Here is a 20,503-nt window from a genome sequence, read left to right on the forward strand (position 1 = left end):
TATACAGGTGCACGCGCGATACTCGCCGTTTCCGGCTGCTCGCCCCCAAAGTAATGTACACAGACTCACACACGGCACGCGCACACCGTCGCGAGCGTTACAGCGGCGCGATATTACGGTTGCTTTTCGATACTCCGAGAGGGTACCTCTTCAATGCGCGCGCATACCCACGTTGCACTTCCACGCGCGAACAACCTCGCGCGGATTATTTCACCTTTCAACCAGCTTTCAAGGGAAACGAATTCGCTAATATGTTAATATTTGACTCGCGCGTGCGTTTTTCGCTCTCGTCATCGTTTATGCCGGCGGTTTCATGTGCTTGACACTTTTTCAGTTATAAAATTTCACGGCAAAACCGTGCGTCATTACGAGCTTTGAAACGGTAATTCGCTTTGGCGGCGATAACATTTTCCGTACATTTTTGTATCTTTCATCAGATCGACTACTGTTTTAAATCGCTTGAATCGCCAATATAGTTTTCCAATCTTCTAAATATACAATTTTTAATTTTCCATGTTTCAAGAGTATTCCATAATTTCCAAATTTCATTTCCAGCTTTCACTCCTGGGGAATGTCACATCAATCGTGAGACAGGAAATTAGAAATATGATTTATGAAGGTTTAACTACTAATCTCATTTGATAAGAAATCTGCTTTTTCTCTCCAAATTACGATCAACAAGTACATCTGTTGCATTAGCTTTAACGTTTTGCGAGGCGGCTTTTACCGAAGGCTTTTAATCTCGTGCGTCTGTTGCGTTACATTCATTAACGATAAAATAAGATATTTATTTTACCGTAAACATCATATTTTGTTCATTACTCGCGAGTGCTTCATTAAAACGCAATGAATCGATAATCGCATAGTACAATTCAAGATACGCTTTTAAAGTAACGACCATTAGCGTAATTGCATTTTCGTAGCTGAATTTCTACGTTTGTCCGCCAGCTCGAGCTGTTCTACGTAGCGATTGATCGACGCGAAAAATTTACGAGACCGCCAGATTGTCTTAGCACCTAAAATCGATGCACACCTCATCAACGTACTTGGTGAACAGCTGAAGCGCGCAATCGATACTCGTAGATATCTATCGCGCGTATCGTTCACCGCATTTATCGGGCAACGAACTCGTGCAAATGTCTTTGTTGATGGATGGTGCTCGCGATAACGAAGACAAATCTGCGAACATTATGAGGGGATAACGCGTGGGTGTTACATCGGAATCGAGATGCTGATGCAGGAATTTGGATTATACCGTGAAGTGATCGGGCATCCCGATGGGACTGCATTTGCAAATGCACTTTATTCCGTTGTCGGCATCAGACCATGCCGGACCAAGCATTTCAACAGACTACCACTAACAGACGCGATTTCAGCGGACGTGGAATAAATTAATTCGTACGATAGTGAACTGTGGGACATAATAGAATAGATGAGCGCGCAGTTGTGAAGAAAATTCTGCGGGTAGTTCAGTATCAAACTCGAGATCGCGACAAAATCTTTTAATGACGTGCTAAAAATGTGTTTCAAACGAGACGCAACGATGACGGCGGTGGAAACGTCGGTCGTTCGATTTGTGAGAATTCGTCTTGATCACCTGAAATGTTCCAGGTGTAAATGCGATAACGCAGGTTACTGCATTTTGAAAAATTGGAGAGGCAGCTGAGGCATGACACAGTTGAGCCGAAGCAGTAACAAAAGTGGGATCACGGATTACGTAAGTTTTTTTTCCATCACGCGGATGGAAGTGAGCGATACGTGGTATTTCGTGTGATTTTAAAGTCGGTCGCGCACGCCACGTTGAATACGGATCCATAATTACCCATCTTGGCTAAAAAAAATGCATCACTGCGCGACATAAAATCGATCGGTATAATCGAAAATTCATTCACGAGTAAGTATTTCGATTCAATTCGATTATCATCATCGTCTCATATTTTTGGAACTTCGAAATGAGAACAAAACTTATATTTGAATATTTGACATTTAACCCTTTGCTGCATAGCGTTACTCTACTGGCACACCTATCATCCAAGTTTATTTTTTCAATAAATCAAATTTTTCTCGTATTCCTTTAGCACGTTTAGCATTACTGAACCGTTAGAAGGTTCCTCTAACTAATAAATCAACTTTTAGAACTTTATCTTGAATAAATAATTAATAAGTTTCATGCAAATTCGGTTAATTTTGAAAATTTTATCCACCGTATTTAATTCGCCCTTGTGAATTTTATATTGTCGACAAAGTTTAATCAGATTCGTTATCAGCGACCGCAAGAACTCGCTAGTAACAAGTTTCACGAAATAATATTCACAAAAAAAAACGTGCAACAAAGGGCTGAGCCAGAGATTCTTCGTATTTAACGTCCGATCTTTCTAATTGGTTAATATTAAAACGGAAAAATGGGTTGTGCTACATTTAGCGCGGAGCGAAAGTGAAAAGGGAAGGCTGCGGCGCACGTATGATTTTATTATTATCCGATCGCGCACGCATCTTGGATCTTGCTGATTATAATTATGCGGCGCTCTATGTGTCTGCTACGTAAGGGCGTATTACGCCATCGCAGAGTCTATTTACGCTCGTTTTACTGACGTATTTACACGGATATTTGTGTACCACGGCGCTAATAATATTCGGAGCTTTATTGCGTCTGCAGATTTTCTCGGTGCTGGGATTTATTCGCGACACCAGGATCGCATTGCTAGCGAAATGCAGAAATGGAAATTTATATTTTGTTTCTGTCGCGCCGTTGTTTTTAACTCGCCGTTGATACGCACGTTCCGATAAAGCATAGCGATGCGGCATAGCAATGCAACGAAATCTGCAATGTCCGGAGCAATGCCCCAATTACAGCGATCGCGGACTCCTTTCTTTTTAGAATTTCCCCGCGTCGCTTTTTTTTTCACCCCGGATTTTCCATTATTCGTTTGGATAATGGTTCTTGTCGCGTATATTTCAAGAATTCGTTGTAAAAATATTCGAAGAATTTGGAGCACGAAAACCAGCTGTGCAAAAGATCGAAACAAAAGTTGTTTTTGTCGTTAATAATCGGTTTTCAATTTTGAATCTGAAATGAACGAGCGAACAGAAAAATTCTGGGATTCCGTTAATGCAATTTTTTTCTCGGTGTATCCACACGCGTCGCGTCACGCTATGACAAACATTTTCTCCCCCTTTTTTTTTCACGTATCTGATTTCGTACCAGCGGAGACAGAAAACGCGCGGGAAGCACGTAGTGGAAGAACAAATGTTACATTCGAAATAAAAACTCACAGTATCACAGTTTGATTAACGTTTCGCCTTCAATGTCGATTTCTCGGTCGTGCTGACAATTCGCGCTATTAAAACGAACGGGAACATTATCTCGCGCCGCGAAAGTATCGGTTCGACACGAAAAACTTGATCTCGAATCGCTTTTCCGAACTGAACGAGCTTTCCGTCCTTGGCGGTGATATGGGACCGGTAAGTTTTTCGTTACGATTTTCGCTGCGCGTCCTTCCTCTCTCTCTCTCTCTCCCTCTCTTCTCTCCTCTCCTCTCCCGGTTCACTTTTTTAATCGACAACAAGCCATTGCGGGGCTGCACAGTTCGATCGCGGCTGCAGTTACAATTGAATTACGCAGAGTTCGAGGGCCCGATCGTTCGGTTACGCGAAAAGTTTCGCGTGCGGATTGAATGTTCGTGCGGATGTGGTCGGGGGGGTGTATCAACGTATTTCCCCGCGCGGATGTTACAATGGTTAACTAGCGGTGGAAGCGACCGTGAATACACCGAATTGCCTTTGCGATAGGTTCCATCGCCAAGAGCGGGCGCGGTTCTCGCGAGAGGGAAACGCTGTTCGTTTCGGGTTTCCGATTTCTTTGCCCTCTCTTTTGTATGTGCCGCCGTCTTCCGCAACCCTCAACGGATACCATAAATTTGGTTAAGCTCTCGGTACCGCGGTCTAACGATCCTATTTAAAAGAACTCATTAAAATCGGAAGATTTATCTGGGAATGTGAATGTAACTGCGTTTTATTCTTTGCGTCTCGCTGTTAATTACGATATCGTTTTTCTCTTTCATGCCACGGGATACTCGAGAAATGTTTTATCGTATTAATTATCCATGCGTGAATTATCAGTGCTAGAGTACGCGTGTGCGTAGAAAAGGACACCGTTTGTCGTTGCGTTATTTTTTTTAAGAGAAATTTCGGCGGATATTAACGTGATGAAACGTGTAAAAGTGCAAAAAGTAAAGGTTTCCCTGCAAATGCGAGAAAATTTTAATCATATCTGATTCGATAAAATATCGACTGCCGTCGGGCATCTCGCGGATTCTCTATTTCGGGACTCGCGGCGGCGCGGATTTTCATAACGTTTTGCAATTCGGCAGGTTCCTAGTCGGCATTTCGCGGTATACATTGTTCTTTTTTTCCTCTTTCTCGATCTTATAGAAAACTAATAAATCCCCGTATGATTGCTGGCATCTGCATTTATGCCCGTCGTCTCGACGGGCGATTCGCAATTATTGCGCTCCGCCGACCGCAACCGACTTTCAGCATCGCAAAACTTCGCGAGGTCGACGATCCCGTTTCCCGCTGCATCGCAACGCCGAGGGTGTTATACAGGGTGTTACCAAAATTCATGGGCTAACTTTCCAGGCGGTGCCGTTGAATCGGTGCGGTAATAGTTTGCGGGACCACTTTTCTTTAGCGAAAATTAATAATTATTACGAAAACGCCGGGATGTTAATAGCCGTCAAATTATCCCCGATTGCGAACGGGAACATTCGCCGAGAAATTTCAACGACGTTCTGTACCTTCGTACGACTTATCAACTGAGTTTTATCAACTGAGTGATAAACGTAACATCCTGATTCGAATACCAGGAAATAAATGGAGGCCGCGCAGCAGAACGATAGCTTTAGGATGCGGACGTAGAATCAGAGTGGAGGACGGGGAGAAACTGGGAAATAGTTCCTGTCGAAACCACGCGACAGGAACGCATATCATTGACCCATCCTTTCAATTTCTCATTTTCTCGGCATCGTGAGAGGAATCGACGACTGCGAATAATGCCACGTCGACTCCTCCTCTTATGCGCGCGTCAGGGCGTCGGGGTAGATTTCGAAAGTATCGCCGTTGGCACATCTCTTCCTGTGCTTCACTTTCGAGTATTTTGATAACGTTGAGAGAATTTATGATGGAGCTGTGTAAAATTTTCGGGGCAAGTCATAAAAATTCGACAGTTCTGCACTGAAACAAAAGTTCGCTACCGTAGCTAATCACGATTTGCTAAAACTATTTTGGTACGTTAACTGTAAATTTCTAAAGCACACACTGATAAAATCTTAATCCAAAAAAATTATTACTTTACTCAAGAAAATTATTCATTAGGTGGCTCCTAATAGCTTATTAACTTAAATTAAAATATTAATAAAATATTAATAATACATAGATTCACTTGAAATTTGATATTGTTTTTAAATAGAATAAAAAATGATTTTAAGTAAATCTATTTACTTAGAGAAACTTTTTTGTCAGTGCAGCAAACGGTTTGCTGTCGCACCTAATACAATAGAAACAGTAGCAAAGTACCAGCTATCACAATTAAATATTAGCTGTCCATATTTTACAACTGAAATTTAGTTACCACGTGCAGTTTTTAGCTACGGCGGCTACATTTTTTTTTTCAATGTGCTCGTATGAAATTCACGTCAAGTAAATGACGCACTTCCACGCCGAAAGAACGAAGAAGGAAACCTCGTGGAATCCATTGTGAAATCGCGGTCCGAATGTATGTTTCGAGGTGCTATTTATCGCTTCTCTTCGTATAAAATACTCGCTCGTGTACGCGACACAAAATTTGTCCACGCTGAAAGATTAAAAGCGGGACATTTTTGTCCATTTAAATAATAATTGCGAAAATGCGGACCGGCGATTTTTGTATTCAACGATACTAACGATATCGCGGTGGGTTTTAAAATTTCGACGCGGCACACAGCTCCGCGCGTGTGCTATCTTTAACGGTGAAAATAATTCCCGCACAACAGACTCGTACACGCGATACCAGCGATACGTATGCAGATAATACGCGCGCGCGCACAGTATGCAGCTCACTCGGAAATCCGAAAAAATGTGTCTACAGCCGCGTTCAATCATAGATTAAAAGCGGATAAGGGAGAACGTCCTACTTTTCCCTCGCTCTTCTATTATCTCTGTGTAAAAATCGCGCGATACGAGCTCCGATCGATCGAAGTGAACGTCAATTAATTAAACCTGATTCAATTAATAACGGCGATTCATTCGCGATACATTCTGCGACGACAGGGAGATATTATAATTTCTCTGTCAATGTTAATTAATTCCCGTACTAATGTATTGATTATTGTTTCGCACGACTGGTTCGCGCGAGTTAATTCGCCGACTGTCCTTTGTAAATATAGACGCTGAATAATGTAAGCACGCGCTCAGATGCAAAACACGATTACGCCCGCGAGAATTTTAACTTTTAACCGCTGTATATCTATCAAGTGCGCGAAAAATTTATCATCGCCAATAACAACGATCCACCGCCCAGGGACACCGTACCGGAGCTAAACGATGATAGCGACAAAGAGGAGCCGCGAGGAAAAAGGAAAAAATAAAGTGTCGTTTCCAGGGCGGCTCTGATGAAGCTTTCCAGAGCATCTGGCACTCTCGTTAGACCGTCGAGAATTGTTCAGCGCGCGTCCTCCAAGACCGAGCCGCGCGCGCGTTCTGGGTTATTGGTATTTAAATTTCTTCCATTTCGCGGGAATGGCGTTGTCGGTTGTAGGTTAATTACACACCTACGTGACCGCGTGGGACGTAGTAATTATATTGTCGCCGTGAGCGCGAGCGGCTTCGAATGGCGGAGATAATAATGGGGCCCGCGGCACGACGTCTCGCGGGCGAGAAAAATTGCTCGCGTATTTGCACAGCGGTCGTACGGAGCGATCAAATTAGAGCGATGTTTCGATTGCGAACGATTAGACTTAATTGCCTAATTAGTTCTGTCGCGTAGACCGTCGTTCGACTTCCAAGAGGGATTCAGTAGTACGGGAAAGTCGCGGGTCAGACGCGCGACGCGGGCTCCGCCGTGAAGGATTAAAGTCATTTTCGCTACCAGCGTTCCTCGCATTATGCTAGTCGTTCTACGTATAAAGCTGTCAAGATTTCTCTCTGGCGCAAGTTTTCTTTTGTGCGTGCTTACAAACGAGATATTGTTAAAACAGGCAAGATCTGTGTGTGTGTCTTGTATCATTTAGACTACGAGAATTAACTCGACAAAAGTTTTTGCCAACTTCTTTTATATGTATTACAATTATATTAGATTTATTCTAGTTTAGTTCAGTTGGTTTGCGTCATTATTTCATTGTTTCATTGCTATATAAAATCTGTTATATGATTACTAAATACTATACACACTATTACACACACATTAATCGAAACAAATGTAGAAACGGAAGCCACCCAAAGCCGCAAGACAAGGATTAAATTAATAATAAATAATTATATTAGATTTATGTGTAAATTCTTATACAATCACCGTGATTTCTGTAAGAATTGCGTAGCACAAAATGTTATCAAATATCCTTCTCGAGAAGATTTATATTCAGTTTAAAAATAACCATTGTAACCTTCCGTCTATCAAGCCGATTTAATTTGCTTGTACATTTTCCCCTTAAATTTTTACCATTTTTCGTAAAAATCTTTGTAAGTTGCAGCAGGAAATATCTAAACATTACGGCACTAAAAATCTTGTCTTTCCTGCGTTTGCTTCGACAACGAAAATATTTGCGAGGAAATCGATAGCGTTCATTTCGTGAAACGATATTTCGTCGACGCATGTCGCGCGAAAACACGCATTACGAGATTAAAACAAACGGCCGGAACAGATAAAAACGTACACACTTGTATACTCTCTTTATTACGATCGGCAAACAAATTGCGCAGCGATACTTTCGCGCAAACGGTGCGGAAGAAAATGCAAAAAAAATAATCGACACCAGCCGCGCTCGGCTTGACACAGTTTGAGAGGATTTCCTCGCAGTCCCTTAGCGACAAATCTTTTTTCGAAATTTTTCAAGCTAAGCCGAGGAGATGGGTCAGGTATGGGTCGATATTTGTTGGAAACGCGGAGAGATGCGTCCTTACATATTGTCCTGCGTTATCGTCGAAGTTTCCCAACGTTTTCGATTCTATTCCGCACGTATGCATGCACTCGTATATCGGGTGAACAAACGAAAATCTAAGAAAAATATTACGCGACTCGAGGTACTCGCGTATCTGGAACGAATTGAATCTTTATGAATAAAAAAAAAAGAAAAGATTATTGATGCTTACGTAAAAATGTGAGATAACGGGGAAGCCAACGGCATACGACATTATTTTTCCTACTGGTTTGCTTACGAGAGCCAATCAAGATGCAGAGTTTTCGATCAGGTGACCCAAAGCTGAAACCTAATTGGCTCTCTTAAGGAATCCAGTAGGAAAAATAGTATCGTGTACCGTTGGCTTAACACACTCGTACGGTACAACCGTAGAAAAGTGACAGCAGAGAATTGGTTTCTAAAATCATGCTTTTGGTATTGTATAATATTTCGATTATACGTTTAGAATACAATCGGAGTTAGGAGTAGTGTTGCGATCGAAGAAATGTCGCAAATAAAAGTTCGCTCAAATCTCATTCTCTTGGAATTTCACCTATGCTCTACATACCAACGACATGCGCGGTCTACGTGCCTCGTCGAGCGAACGTTTCTATCTGACCACCCGGTATCGGCGCAACGGACGAAACTCGGGAGTCACAATCGGGACATATTTTCCAACGCGAGATCGGTCCGGGGATGTCGGCGTACATTCGACGAAAACTTTTGCAGCTCGAGCGTGAGCGGTCTTTCTGTCTTGCAGCGTTTTCCAAAGTACCGCCAGCTATCAGGTAAACACATCCGTTGGATTGACCTACTTGCCAGGATTTAGGAGACGGTCTGCTACGATCCATCAATACGGCGGACACTGGCCGGCGGATAAAATACTAACGAGAAACAGGGGAAAGACGCGTGAGCAACGATTCATCTTACGTGTAGACGACTTAAGGGCCTATTTCGATCTAACAATCTAATTATTCTCGCGGGACTAATACGTCGTCGTTGAGGCAGCAATCATGGTAGATCGATAGGCCGACAAATGATTTGAAAGGAATCGCGAACTTGGAGAGTGATGGTACAACTGCGCGTGACTCTCGCCAGCAAGAGTAATAACTCGACGATAAATCTATCAGCCTCCGATATATATTCCCGATTTCTATAGATGCGATATTAATATATACAACGTTGATTAATACTTCGAATCCGGGGAGCGTTTAACATCACCGTGAGATTTGCAGTGTACCCCCACCGGACTCAAAGTGTTAATTATACCGAACGACACGGACTAATAGGGGCTATTATCTCGAGGTATGCGAACATTAAATTAGCGTTAATGATAATCAACTGTTATAAATTGATATATGATCTATTTTCTCCTAAGGCTCTATTTCAAGACTCCAATGCGAGTCCATAGTGAATTCGATCGCTCGTACTAGTGCACACCGAGGTCTGTTTACAGTTTTACATTTAACCAATGTAGAAAATTGCTAGACGATACTTGGCTGGCAAATTCTAATTAAAGAAATTTATTGCGGAAAATATTACGTCGGCCAGGGTTTGAACCTGGACCTCCCTACACTCTAGGGACTCTCTTTTACGTTTAACGTTGTCTTAAATGTACGTTCAAAGAGTATTTCGGCAAAACATGATCCGTATGGATGCTATACAGATCATTTTACTGGCTAAGAAATATTATATTTCAAGAGATATTGAAGACGATTCTTAAATACTATATAAGAATTGACTGTGAACGAGTTTTAGTGTGGACTCAGTGCGCACTGGTGCAAGCAATCGAATTTGCTATAAATGATACAAGGAATTACCAATTTGTAACAGCTAATGGAGCGGTTAGAAACAGCTCTTTCCTCAGAAGGAAAGATCGAGGAAGGTGATATCGAGACGAATACGATTAAATATCTTTGCTTTTAGTCAAGTCGTCATAAGAAAGTTGTAGTCGTCGGATACTTCTCGCGAGGTTGATCATAAGGATCGTATATACATTTACGAGTTGACGCTCTCGCGAACGAAAAATTGCCGACTCGGGTCAACGTAGAAAGTACTCGACGGGCTCCTCGAATTTCTGACCAGGCGAAATCGCCGTTCAACATCTCTCGGTTCATGCTGTATCGTCCTCGTGGATCGGCGCTTTCTGCCAAACGGCCACGCGGTGCTTTCTCAGCATCGAGTCGCGCGCTTTTTCACCTTTCGACTGACGTCTACACCTATTCCTCTATCACTCTTGGTCTGGGGAACCACCTTTACGCGGTACCTTTGCGCAGCATCTTCTTACTCAGTTGGGAGTTCTTTTATTTGGCCAGCCCAATTTTTCGCAACCTCCTTTCGCCTCCTTTCACCGTCACCTCCCGCGCCATTTCGTCTCTTTCTCCCTCTTGTTTTAGCAATGCGAATGGCAAGTTTTACCTAACGTCACCGAACTAACGACGTAAACTAGGAGTTAATAAACGCCTGGCTAGCTAAATTAATTCTCAAATTAGGAATAAAAAGAAATAAAACTCAATGGAAGTCTGATACTGGACATATGGTAAAAAACCATGTCTTTCAACAAAGTTTGTAAATTATAATAACGTGTGAGATATTTTGGTCATAGAACCTGAGCCTCTTCAGTAATAGGAATATATATTGATTTTGTTTATAATAGGAGATTAAGTTATAAAGCTGGATAATAGATTATTGACAATTCTTCATTATACTAGTCATATTTCCGAAAACCTTTTGTGCATATGTGTTCGAGTTACATAAAAGTAAAGGGCGAATAAAGTCAGCGAAGCAGGAAATATCGCAGTACTCTTTCAACACTGCTAGGATAGTAGAATAGTTCTTTTATCTTTAATATTTCTCATTCATTTTATAAACGGATATATGTATATAGAAAGCTCTGAATAATAACGGCATTTATAGACTACTGTTTCACCATGCTTCTCTTTCTCTCGCTCGCATTTTATGTCTCCTAATGGAAAAGAGTAAAAATCTTGTTTCCCGTTTCCGAAACAGATAATAAATATATAAAACTCATCCTTTTCCCCGAGCATATCCATCTCTTTTGTTGTCATAAAAAATTGAAAATTGACACAGTCGACGAGCCCGCGATTCGGTGTCGCGATCTCATTTCTTTACCGTTGGTATCGATCGATATCGATCCAGCAGAACATTTACCCGCGCAGATCATCGGCCCTAAGAACGTGTTTCGCACGAAGGGCTCCTTCCGCCCTTCGATCGTGGACTCGCTCAACAATTTTTCCGCGTTCCTCATCGCTAACGGTCTCGCTGGAGAGGAGCAAGTCTGAGCGCAACCCCTTCTCGGCCGCGTACGCACCAGCACGTCCCTCCGGATCTCCGCGCCCTCACCTGCGTCCTAGCGTTATACAACGACGGATAGACAGACAGACAGGCACCGACACGAAGAACAACCCTCTCGCACCGCCGCGCGCGCCTCTCTTCCTCCCTCGACGCGCGACTGCGCAGAGGAACGGCGCGAGGCGTCGGCGTCGACGTCGTCGTCGTCGTCGGCGTCGGCGTCATGCCGGGGGCGTCGCACCATCGTCGTCGGCAGCGAGCGTCTCGACCGAGCGTCGCCTCGTCTCGCTAGTATCACAAGCCGAGAGCCGTCGAGAGGGTCGTTCCACCTCCGGGAGTCGGTCTACTGATCGCGAGCAGCAGCCACGACGAGAACGGCGAACGGGATTTACGTGGTTCGCGCATACTGTCCCGACGTGTACGTCCGGTTTCACCGAACCCTCCGGGTGGCGAGAGAAAGAGCGAGCAAGCGCGCGCGCGAGAAAGAGAGACAGAGAGAGAAGGAAAAATGGAGCGCGCGGCCGGATCGATCGCGATACGAACGGATGGCTGACTCGAGAGTGAACCGCGAGCGAGTAACGTAGTCGTCCGACTCGGCCTGGCGAGCGGGAGCTTCTCCGTGCCGTGCCTTGCCGTGCCGGCGCCATTCAACGTCACCACGAGCTCGCCACGGGGAAAACGGCGACGTCGCGAACGCGCCGAGTGATCATCCCCCGGCATCTCTCGCGATTCTGCGTCGCGGACGGCGGAGAGGGAGGGACAGAGAGCCTGGTGTGTGGTGAAAGTGCTCATCGCGTGATTAGGTCGAGGTCGTGTCGCTCGTCGCTGGGACCGCTCTTGCACCATCCCGGTGACCTTCGGTGCCGGGGATGAAGCGCGAAGTTAGGTGACGGTTCCGCGCGATTCGGGTTCACTTGCTCGCGTCGAGCCATTCGAGTCGCTCGCAACCCCGAGATCCCGCCGGAGGAGCCGCGGTGAAAGTGTGTCATCGACGCGACGCGTTACGAGGTTTGGATCGCGACCTAGGCATCACCGAGTGTCGATATCTCGCCATCGTAGCAGTTGCCCGTGCATTGCTATGCGCGGCCTGTCTAAAGATTCTCTAAGATACGGAAGCCCCGAGAACCAGGAAGAAACTGGAGGTCGCATCAGCGATCTTCTGACAGTTCTTCAATTTTCCATATCCTTATCTTCTCGATAGGAGATTCATTTAGTCTAGAATACGCAATTATAAGACCTCAACAAACAACGTGCACACGTCATCTGCTTTCAAGAGCTAACTCCTACTGGCTATGCCATATCGACGTCACTGACGGTGATTCGGTCAGTGGAGCTTGTCAGTGCGCCCGAAGAAATAATTGGCCATCTACTCGAAAATCAGAATCTTGGGGGGCACAGAAAGGTATTAAATGTGTCCTATGACTGATCGTAAAGACGGAAAGTCCGCTCTGCGAGACATCTGAGCGAAACGTCGATATATTTCTTCCGCCCCATCAAATACACTAGTGACTATGATTGACATCGATTGATTTTCTGTAAAAATGTAATGTCGCTGCAAGGAGATTGAATTCTACTGTAGTCAAACCAGTGTGCTAAGCAGTAAATTTAACTTGTTCGGAGGCGAGTCCTAGACTCAATCTCCGATTGATTTTAAATTGTGCAGACGTAATATAGTAAACGTGTAATTAAAGCGCTTGTTCCTCGAGAAACTTTTCGTTGCCGATCGATTGGAGTACATTGCATACACGCGCATTAAAGGAAAAGGTGCGGATTCTTTCGTTGCGTTGCCAGTGCTTCTAGAGTGAACTCGGGAGGTAATTTACAAATCTTGATGCGTCCAACTAACAGACTGAACTTGAAATTGAAGACATATCCAGAAATATCGACTTTTATGACAAATAATGAACGAATTTCACGCTAATTGAAACAATTCTATTGGAGATAAGGTTTAAAAGAGTATCATTTTACGGATAATTATTATCGAAGTACATTTTCGTAAGCGTTTATCGTTGTAACTCAGCTCGAAAGGCGGATCCTAAAATTTAATAGCCAAGATAAATGATTTCGGAACGAAGGTGACTGATCGCTATCGAGTTGATTAATTTTTCGAAACGGCATTGGAAACGACTTTCCCGCTCGACGAGTTTAGCTCGGTAAGAGCTGACGAGAACTCGAGGAGCCGTCAATCGAAGACACTCGGGTATTTAACACGGCAGGAGGGAGAAAGAGTACGCCACGAGACAACGCGTACGCTCACAAAATCGCATATCACACCCAATCGCACGCACGATTCGCGCGTGCGTGCTCACGTGTTCACGGATGCAGCCAGGTGGTGCAACGTGGCCAGCGTCACGCACCCACACCTCGAGCGCCCACGCGAGATGCGTATGAGCGCGTGACGTCCTTGGCGCGCTTATACGAGAACGGCGATCGACTGAGCGAATGAGCAGAATCTAGCGGGAGGTTTCAGCCCAAGAGAGTGAATCATGCATCCCACGCTTTTGCCGGCGCCGCTCCTGCTGGCGGTGCTGTTCGCCTGCCAGGTGGCCCGGTCCTTCCTGCTGGAGGGCTCCGCGACGAGCTACGCGCAATTTCGCAAATGGAATGCCGGCCTGAACGGCACCCTCGAGTTCGAATTCAAGACCGAGCAGGGCAACGGGCTGCTACTCTACACGGACGACGGCGGCACTTACGACTTCTTCGAGGTCAAACTGGTCGAGAGCGCTCTCAGACTGAGATACAATCTCGGCGGCGGGGCGCAGATCGTCACGGTCGGCCACGACCTCGGTGACGGCCACTGGCACAAGGTGCAAATCTCCAGGTGTAACGAGAACACCACCCTGACCGTGGACGGTGTCGGCGCGGTCTCCACGTCGCGCGGCAAGGAGTTCGAGTTCGGCAAGCTCGCCGGCAACTCGGATGTCTACGTGGGCGGTATGCCTAGCTGGTACAACAGCAAGCTGACGCTGTTGGCGTTGCCTAGCGTGATATTCGAGCCAAGATTCAATGGATTTATTAGGAATCTCGTGTATGCCGACGGGGAGAATACTGCGCCCAGGAGGCAGGAGATGAAGAGTCGAGATGCTAAGGTATGCGAGAGTCCTACCCGTATCTTTTTATATCTTTTCCGCTCGACGATGTTCGCGTCTCCATTTCTTTTAACTACGAGATATTTTGGCAGGAAATTCTATAGAAAAATAGTGCTAAAAGCGGCGATTCTAAATCCAGATTCGTGCCGTCTTTGCGAATTCCCCGGCGTATTCACGGTGCCAAGCGCGGTTGATGACCTCTTTAATATTGGTAACAATATCGTTTCTCTCAAATCGCGATAATGCGCCATAACTCGCCTCCGCGCGAAAAACAGTGACACAAGCCAAAAGTAGCAGTTCTACAGGAAAACGATTTTAAACTTTCAATCTGCTTGCCGATACACAGCTACAATCACACGGTCTGCTAAATTGTTTTTATCCCTTTCCTTTCCCTGCTTTCATAGATCTTTCTCCATAATGTGAAAATCGTATTTTTCTTATGAACGATTCTTCTCTTTACCACTATATTTTTAAACGAAATAAAATCTTCGAGCTGCTCCTGTTTTGAATCAAACTTTTGTAACTACACTTATGTCGCTTTTCTAAATAAGAGCGCGAACGTTTTCGAGTTGATAAATCATTAAAGCGTAGCAGCTCGTACTTTTTATTCGCGTCACTTTTCTCGGGCGAACTTTAACAGCGAACTGATAAAGATGATAATAAAATTGGTACTGTACAAAATTACACTGTGTTCGTATCTTTTCCTTATTGTTTCCCAAGTCGCTTATAATCTATTATACGGTCCCATTTTTTCGCGTACTTCATCGCGAAGGGGCATTTCCGTAACGTACGTGACCGAAATAAGAGAAAGGGTCGTTCGCTCCGAGATCGAAGGTCGCCGGCAAATTGGGAGGGTGCCAATCACGAATTATCGGACAGTCCGATTTTGTTAATCGGACCGCACATCCTACCGGCGCGATTATACTGGAGAGGAAAGATATCGCCTAACTCAAGACTCGTGGCGTGGAACAAATCTGTTATTTTTCCGATCACGGCTGAATTGTTCTGTCGGGGAGCATCGAGGCGTATCTTTCTCTCGAGAGAATACAAACGTTTATTAATTAGTATTAAGTAATTAAGGTGGCACCTGCATAAACCGACCAAACGTAGAAAAAATTGAAATTTAAGTATGTTGTAGTTATAAATTTTATCTATCAGTACGCGAAATTTCAGACCCGGTCGCCGATGAAATAAAATAAAGAAAAAATGTTAAAGTTGTATTTTTTAACATTCTAGTATACGCCAAGTAACAGTTACATAACATCAATATTATAATTTCCTACTCAATAAGATAAGTGTAATATAACACCTATTGTTGAATTAAAAACAAAATGCAGTTGCTTGAATTAAACGTAAACGTCAATTCGGTCAATTGTATTTGCTATGGATTTTAATTTTAAGCATTGAACTAAATATCCAGATTATTAAGACAGCTATATGATGTTTTTCGTTCATTAATATTGACGTTGTTTCAACGATTTTGTTTCAATTACACTGATCTTCTTGATACATCATTTTCTTTCCGTGTAGTAATTGTCGCAAGCGATGCTTTTGTTATTTTCGAACAGTAGGAGAGAGAGAGATTATTATTAAAGAAACTTATTGTCTACTTCCCATTCGTTTCTATTTATTTTTTCATCTCCTCTTTAATTGCCTCCGTAGCAACTTGAATTGACGTTATAACAGTATGAAACGCGGAAAATCGCGAAAGTTGTCGTCTTGTGTCAAAGAATCGATACACGGTTGGTCGGAACAATACAGGTATATCCAGCGGTGTCATTGGCCGTGTGCAACACCGCGCGGCCGATAGCTGAGTCAGGTTCATCGAGAGATACCTCTTGACGCGTGTTACGTGAAAAGCGCGTGCGTGCGCTCCGTCAGCATAAAACCTAGACTTTCCCTACCGCGAATCTCGTACACAAGGGACTAAAAATAAATCCCTCCCATTTAACGAGAGAGAGAGAGAGAGAGAGAGAGAGAGAGAGAGAAAGAGAGAGAGAGAGAGAAGACCCCTCCTTTCATTCCTTCCGCGCTATTTTATCGCTCACTTCCGTCGATCGATACTCCTTCCATTGTCCGGAGGCAACATCTTCGGGATAATACAGCGCCTTTTCTTCCTCAATTTTTATGCGTGCGATAATTAGCAGGCGGATAATCCGTTCTAAAAGTTCAACGTCTTCCGGATACGCTTCTCCTATCTCGCGAGAGTTTCGCCAAGCGCCTGTCTACGCCGGGATCCGTTTAATTGTTGGGTGTGTTATTCAGAACTCGCAAAAGTGTTTGTACATTTTTAATAAAGTAAAGCACGTTTTGTTCTCTGTGTTTAGTTAAAAATTAAACTCCACGAAATAACAATTGTTCCAACTTCTGACTATATTTCTCGTTAGTGTTCTCGTTACTTTAGTGTGATAATCGGTTCTACCGATATCGACTCTTCAGCCTGTCTAAGAATATGTGTCTTAAGACGAGTTTCTTTCTTTTCATATACCGTGTAATACATGTTTCGTTTCAATACGCTTGTCTGTTGGCACTCCATGACAGAATTTACTATGTGTTACTGTGGAACTAAGTTCGGTTCATATTTCTCTCAATGGCCGTCTGCCAAGAATTCCTCCATCTACTCTTCGGATATGTATCCCGCTTTATCCAAGTATCCCTGGAATCTTGTATCCCATTCCGAAAGTAATCTTATCGTACTTAGCAAATAGAGGTCGGATATGCTTGTTATTCTTACGATGACATCTCGATATCGGGGATACAGAGTGATACTTCGCTTTCATGCATATGAAGGTTTGGAAAACGGCGCCGAGTGACAAATTCTGCCTTTCCCGAGTATTTTAAAAGCGCGAGAGTCAATTTTAAGACAGGTGTCTAATTTCAAATATTTCTATTCAAAAAACCATCACATCTAATTTTACGTGAGTTTTCTCCCTCCAAATTACTACCCGTTTCTTCGAATAACTTTAATAATTGACGGAAAAATGCGAAATATACTTCTCCAAAATAAAATACAATAGCTTTATTTTTCTTGACAGGGCACATTTTGCACTGTACGCTTATGAGCATTGCGGTTTAACTCTTTAAGCAGTACGAAGGTATATCATTTTAACAAATAGAGTTAAATAGGGCTATTACGATATAAATCAAACAAACGAGAGCGCCTTTAGGCCCAAGCGAGATGCTGGTAGCCAATAATAATCTAATATTTATTTTTAATTTGTACCAAAACAGTTTCGATCTTAATTTACTAATAAAGGCAATATTTAAAATAAACGAGAGAAATGCAACCTAAATAAAAAAAATTTTTGCGAGAAGAGTCACTTCAGATATTTAGCTAGCACCACGAGAACTCACTGTTTGAAGAGTTAAGTAAGGCGTACGTACTCGTAAATTTAGTCACCTTGCTGCTCGATTGGCCACACGCGGTTACGAGGCGCGCATCCGCTTACGATTAGATAAGGCGACAAATCGAGAATATCCGTCAGGGGGGTTGCCATGCGATTGCCAAGTACAACGATGTAACCCGGCCGGCATTATCGTTCTTCGTACATCCATACGTGACGTTAGGGCAACGCAGATAGATAAGCCAGATATATCAGTGCGCAAGAAATTGCGGACAACACATTATTACTTAATTACTTCCTCCCCGCAAAAATGTAGGTTACAATAATTTCTGACAGTCATCGTTTGAAATTTACGAGTGCATTCTACTGATGAAAGTAGTAAGGATATGTAATACAGGCGGGGGCGAATTGATCGCTTCAGAGCTCTAGATATGTGAAAAGATTCGTACATTGTCAGAGAACACGTGTAGCAGAATAGCCTCAATTATCATTCTTCAATGGACCCTTTCTTTTAAATCCGATCTTGATTTTCTCATTACGCCGCTCGCGTTTTACATTGTCTCCCATTAAATGCGAGCGGGGAAGATAAACGAGTTACGCCCGGTAGAAAATCGTCATTTCCGCGAGAAAACACCTCTGCAACTGCGGTTGCTTCGTATTAATATTATTTTTCTGTCGTTAACGTTGTAATGTACGCGCGGCACGAAAAGCGATTATCAGACGTACGCGGAGTAAGCGCGATCAACGGGCTACTACAAATGACTGTCGTGGAAAAAGCAAGCAATTACTCGTAGGAAGCAATTATTCCGTACCTGTTACACCTTCGCCGTGACTATATCGCGCACAGAATGAATTAAACAGTCGCTGAGTAAATCGAAAGAATAGAGAAAAGGGTTATTCGTAGCAGTGTATATTAAGTTTCGAGCAACGTCGCTAATATCAAATCGTAAAAGGATCAAGGCTGCTTTATGCAAGGCCATAACCGTTGCCGGAATCGGTAAAAATTAACCAATTACAGTCAACTGTTCTCGTCACTTTTAACGGTGATTGGACAATTTTTACCGATTGCGGTATAATTTAACAGTTACGGCCTTGCATAAGAAAAAGCCTTTAGCGTAGTGCAGTTCGCACGAGAAGACGGACAAGGTTTCAATTAATAAGTAACATGCCTAAACTAGAGTTGACTATTCAAATGAAGATTCTTCTTCCTCAAAAGTGCATATTGAAATGTGTATATAATTTGAAATTTGTTTAAATAAAAACGTACCGTCAAGTAGTACGTTTTAATAACGTAACAAGCATGCCTTTAGCGCTTAGATATATCTACAGAGCTCGAGCTGCCGAGAGAATAAGCGAGGCAGTTACAGTTCGTCGCCGTTTAGGTGATTAAACGGATTAAACGAGAAGATAAATTAATTAATTTGCACGGGGCGTATACTGCAGCAGCGAAACTGTGAAATTCGTTTCGCGGTAACGTTGTATCATTTCAAGGAATGCACGCGTGTGTCTCGAGCAGATGGCCTTAATAATGGCTGCGTTTCAAAGAACGGAAAGCAACCAAGATAGATCTCTATCGGATAATAATGTGGAGCGACAAGTCCGGTGGACAGTACAAATTGCAGGGTAGACACGCCAAAGCGCACCGTCACACTCGAGCCAAACGAAAATAATATATCGCTCGTGCGCAACCAACAGAATAAACCAAGCGTATACCAATAAAGTGCACAATGATTATCTCATAATTACGTGCGCAATATAGAATATTCTTTTGTAACGTTTACAATTACAAGTATTGGATAATTAGAAAAATTTCATCTTATTTCCGATAAATCTGTCTTCGTTAAAAGTTGCAGCAGTGACGTTTAAAATATTTTACTGTAGCTCGCCGGTAGCAAACTTTAGTTGTCACTTAAACGTGAAATTAGTTTGCTTTGCCCGAGACATTAAATAATTAAAATGATCTTGGAAAGTAGCTATAGATAAGCTATTTTATCTCGAGTTATTTGAGAAGATTCAAGCGCTTCAGTTGTAAACGTCCCAAGCTTAAACAAGTATTCGATTGCAAAACGTGAATGGAGAAAATAGGTTGCAAAATTTATAGAGGAAGTAAATTTAACCCTTTCAAGCTCAAGACATACTCGTCAATTTCTGACATAGCGAACGTCGGCAATTCAACGACATGGTTTTTATTATTTTATTTGTATATTATATATAAGCATCGTGATAAAGAAAAATTTGATTCTTTTACGTTAAAAAGACTGAATTAAAGTTTTTAAAATGTAATACTTTTCTATTTCAAATCTAAAGGATAATATTAGACAGCACTAGTGTAAAATGTGATGTGTGCTTTCGATATATGCTTTACACTTCATTTAGTATCTAAAGGGATTTTCGTTACTCACTGCAACGTGAAAAAATATCGGATTAGGACGACGAGTAATTCGTGAGTATCAATCAATGTCGAAGGGAAAACTTATTATAACAGCAACGCTATTTCCTTATCGCTCTATTAATCACACTTATCTTTTCTCTTTTTGCTTTTCATTCTAGTATTCTCGAAACCGCAACGTGAATCGAAAGACGCGAACGTCTAAGCAATAGAAAATAT

At 43.0% G+C, this 20,503-nt stretch overlaps 2 protein-coding genes across 2 annotated transcripts in view; one reads left to right on the forward strand and one right to left on the reverse strand.

The window, feature by feature from the left end:
* The window catches only part of LOC105569631, a 74,574-nt gene that overhangs the window by 39,221 nt on the left and 14,850 nt on the right, over positions 1 to 20,503 (reverse strand). The window lies entirely within an intron of this gene.
* Positions 11,707 to 20,503, forward strand: part of LOC105569630 (neurexin-1) — a 218,668-nt gene continuing 209,871 nt past the window's right edge. Inside the window, 1 exon segment of the mRNA XM_012026247.1 lies at positions 11,707 to 14,551. Within this exon segment, the coding sequence (XP_011881637.1) occupies positions 13,949 to 14,551 (603 nt within the window). The 5' untranslated portion in view covers positions 11,707 to 13,948.

The sequence above is a fragment of the Vollenhovia emeryi genome, unplaced genomic scaffold, assembly GCF_000949405.1.
Source record: "Vollenhovia emeryi isolate VEMERY1.0 unplaced genomic scaffold, V.emery_V1.0 DF939123.1, whole genome shotgun sequence".
Lineage (NCBI taxonomy): Eukaryota > Metazoa > Arthropoda > Insecta > Hymenoptera > Formicidae > Vollenhovia > Vollenhovia emeryi.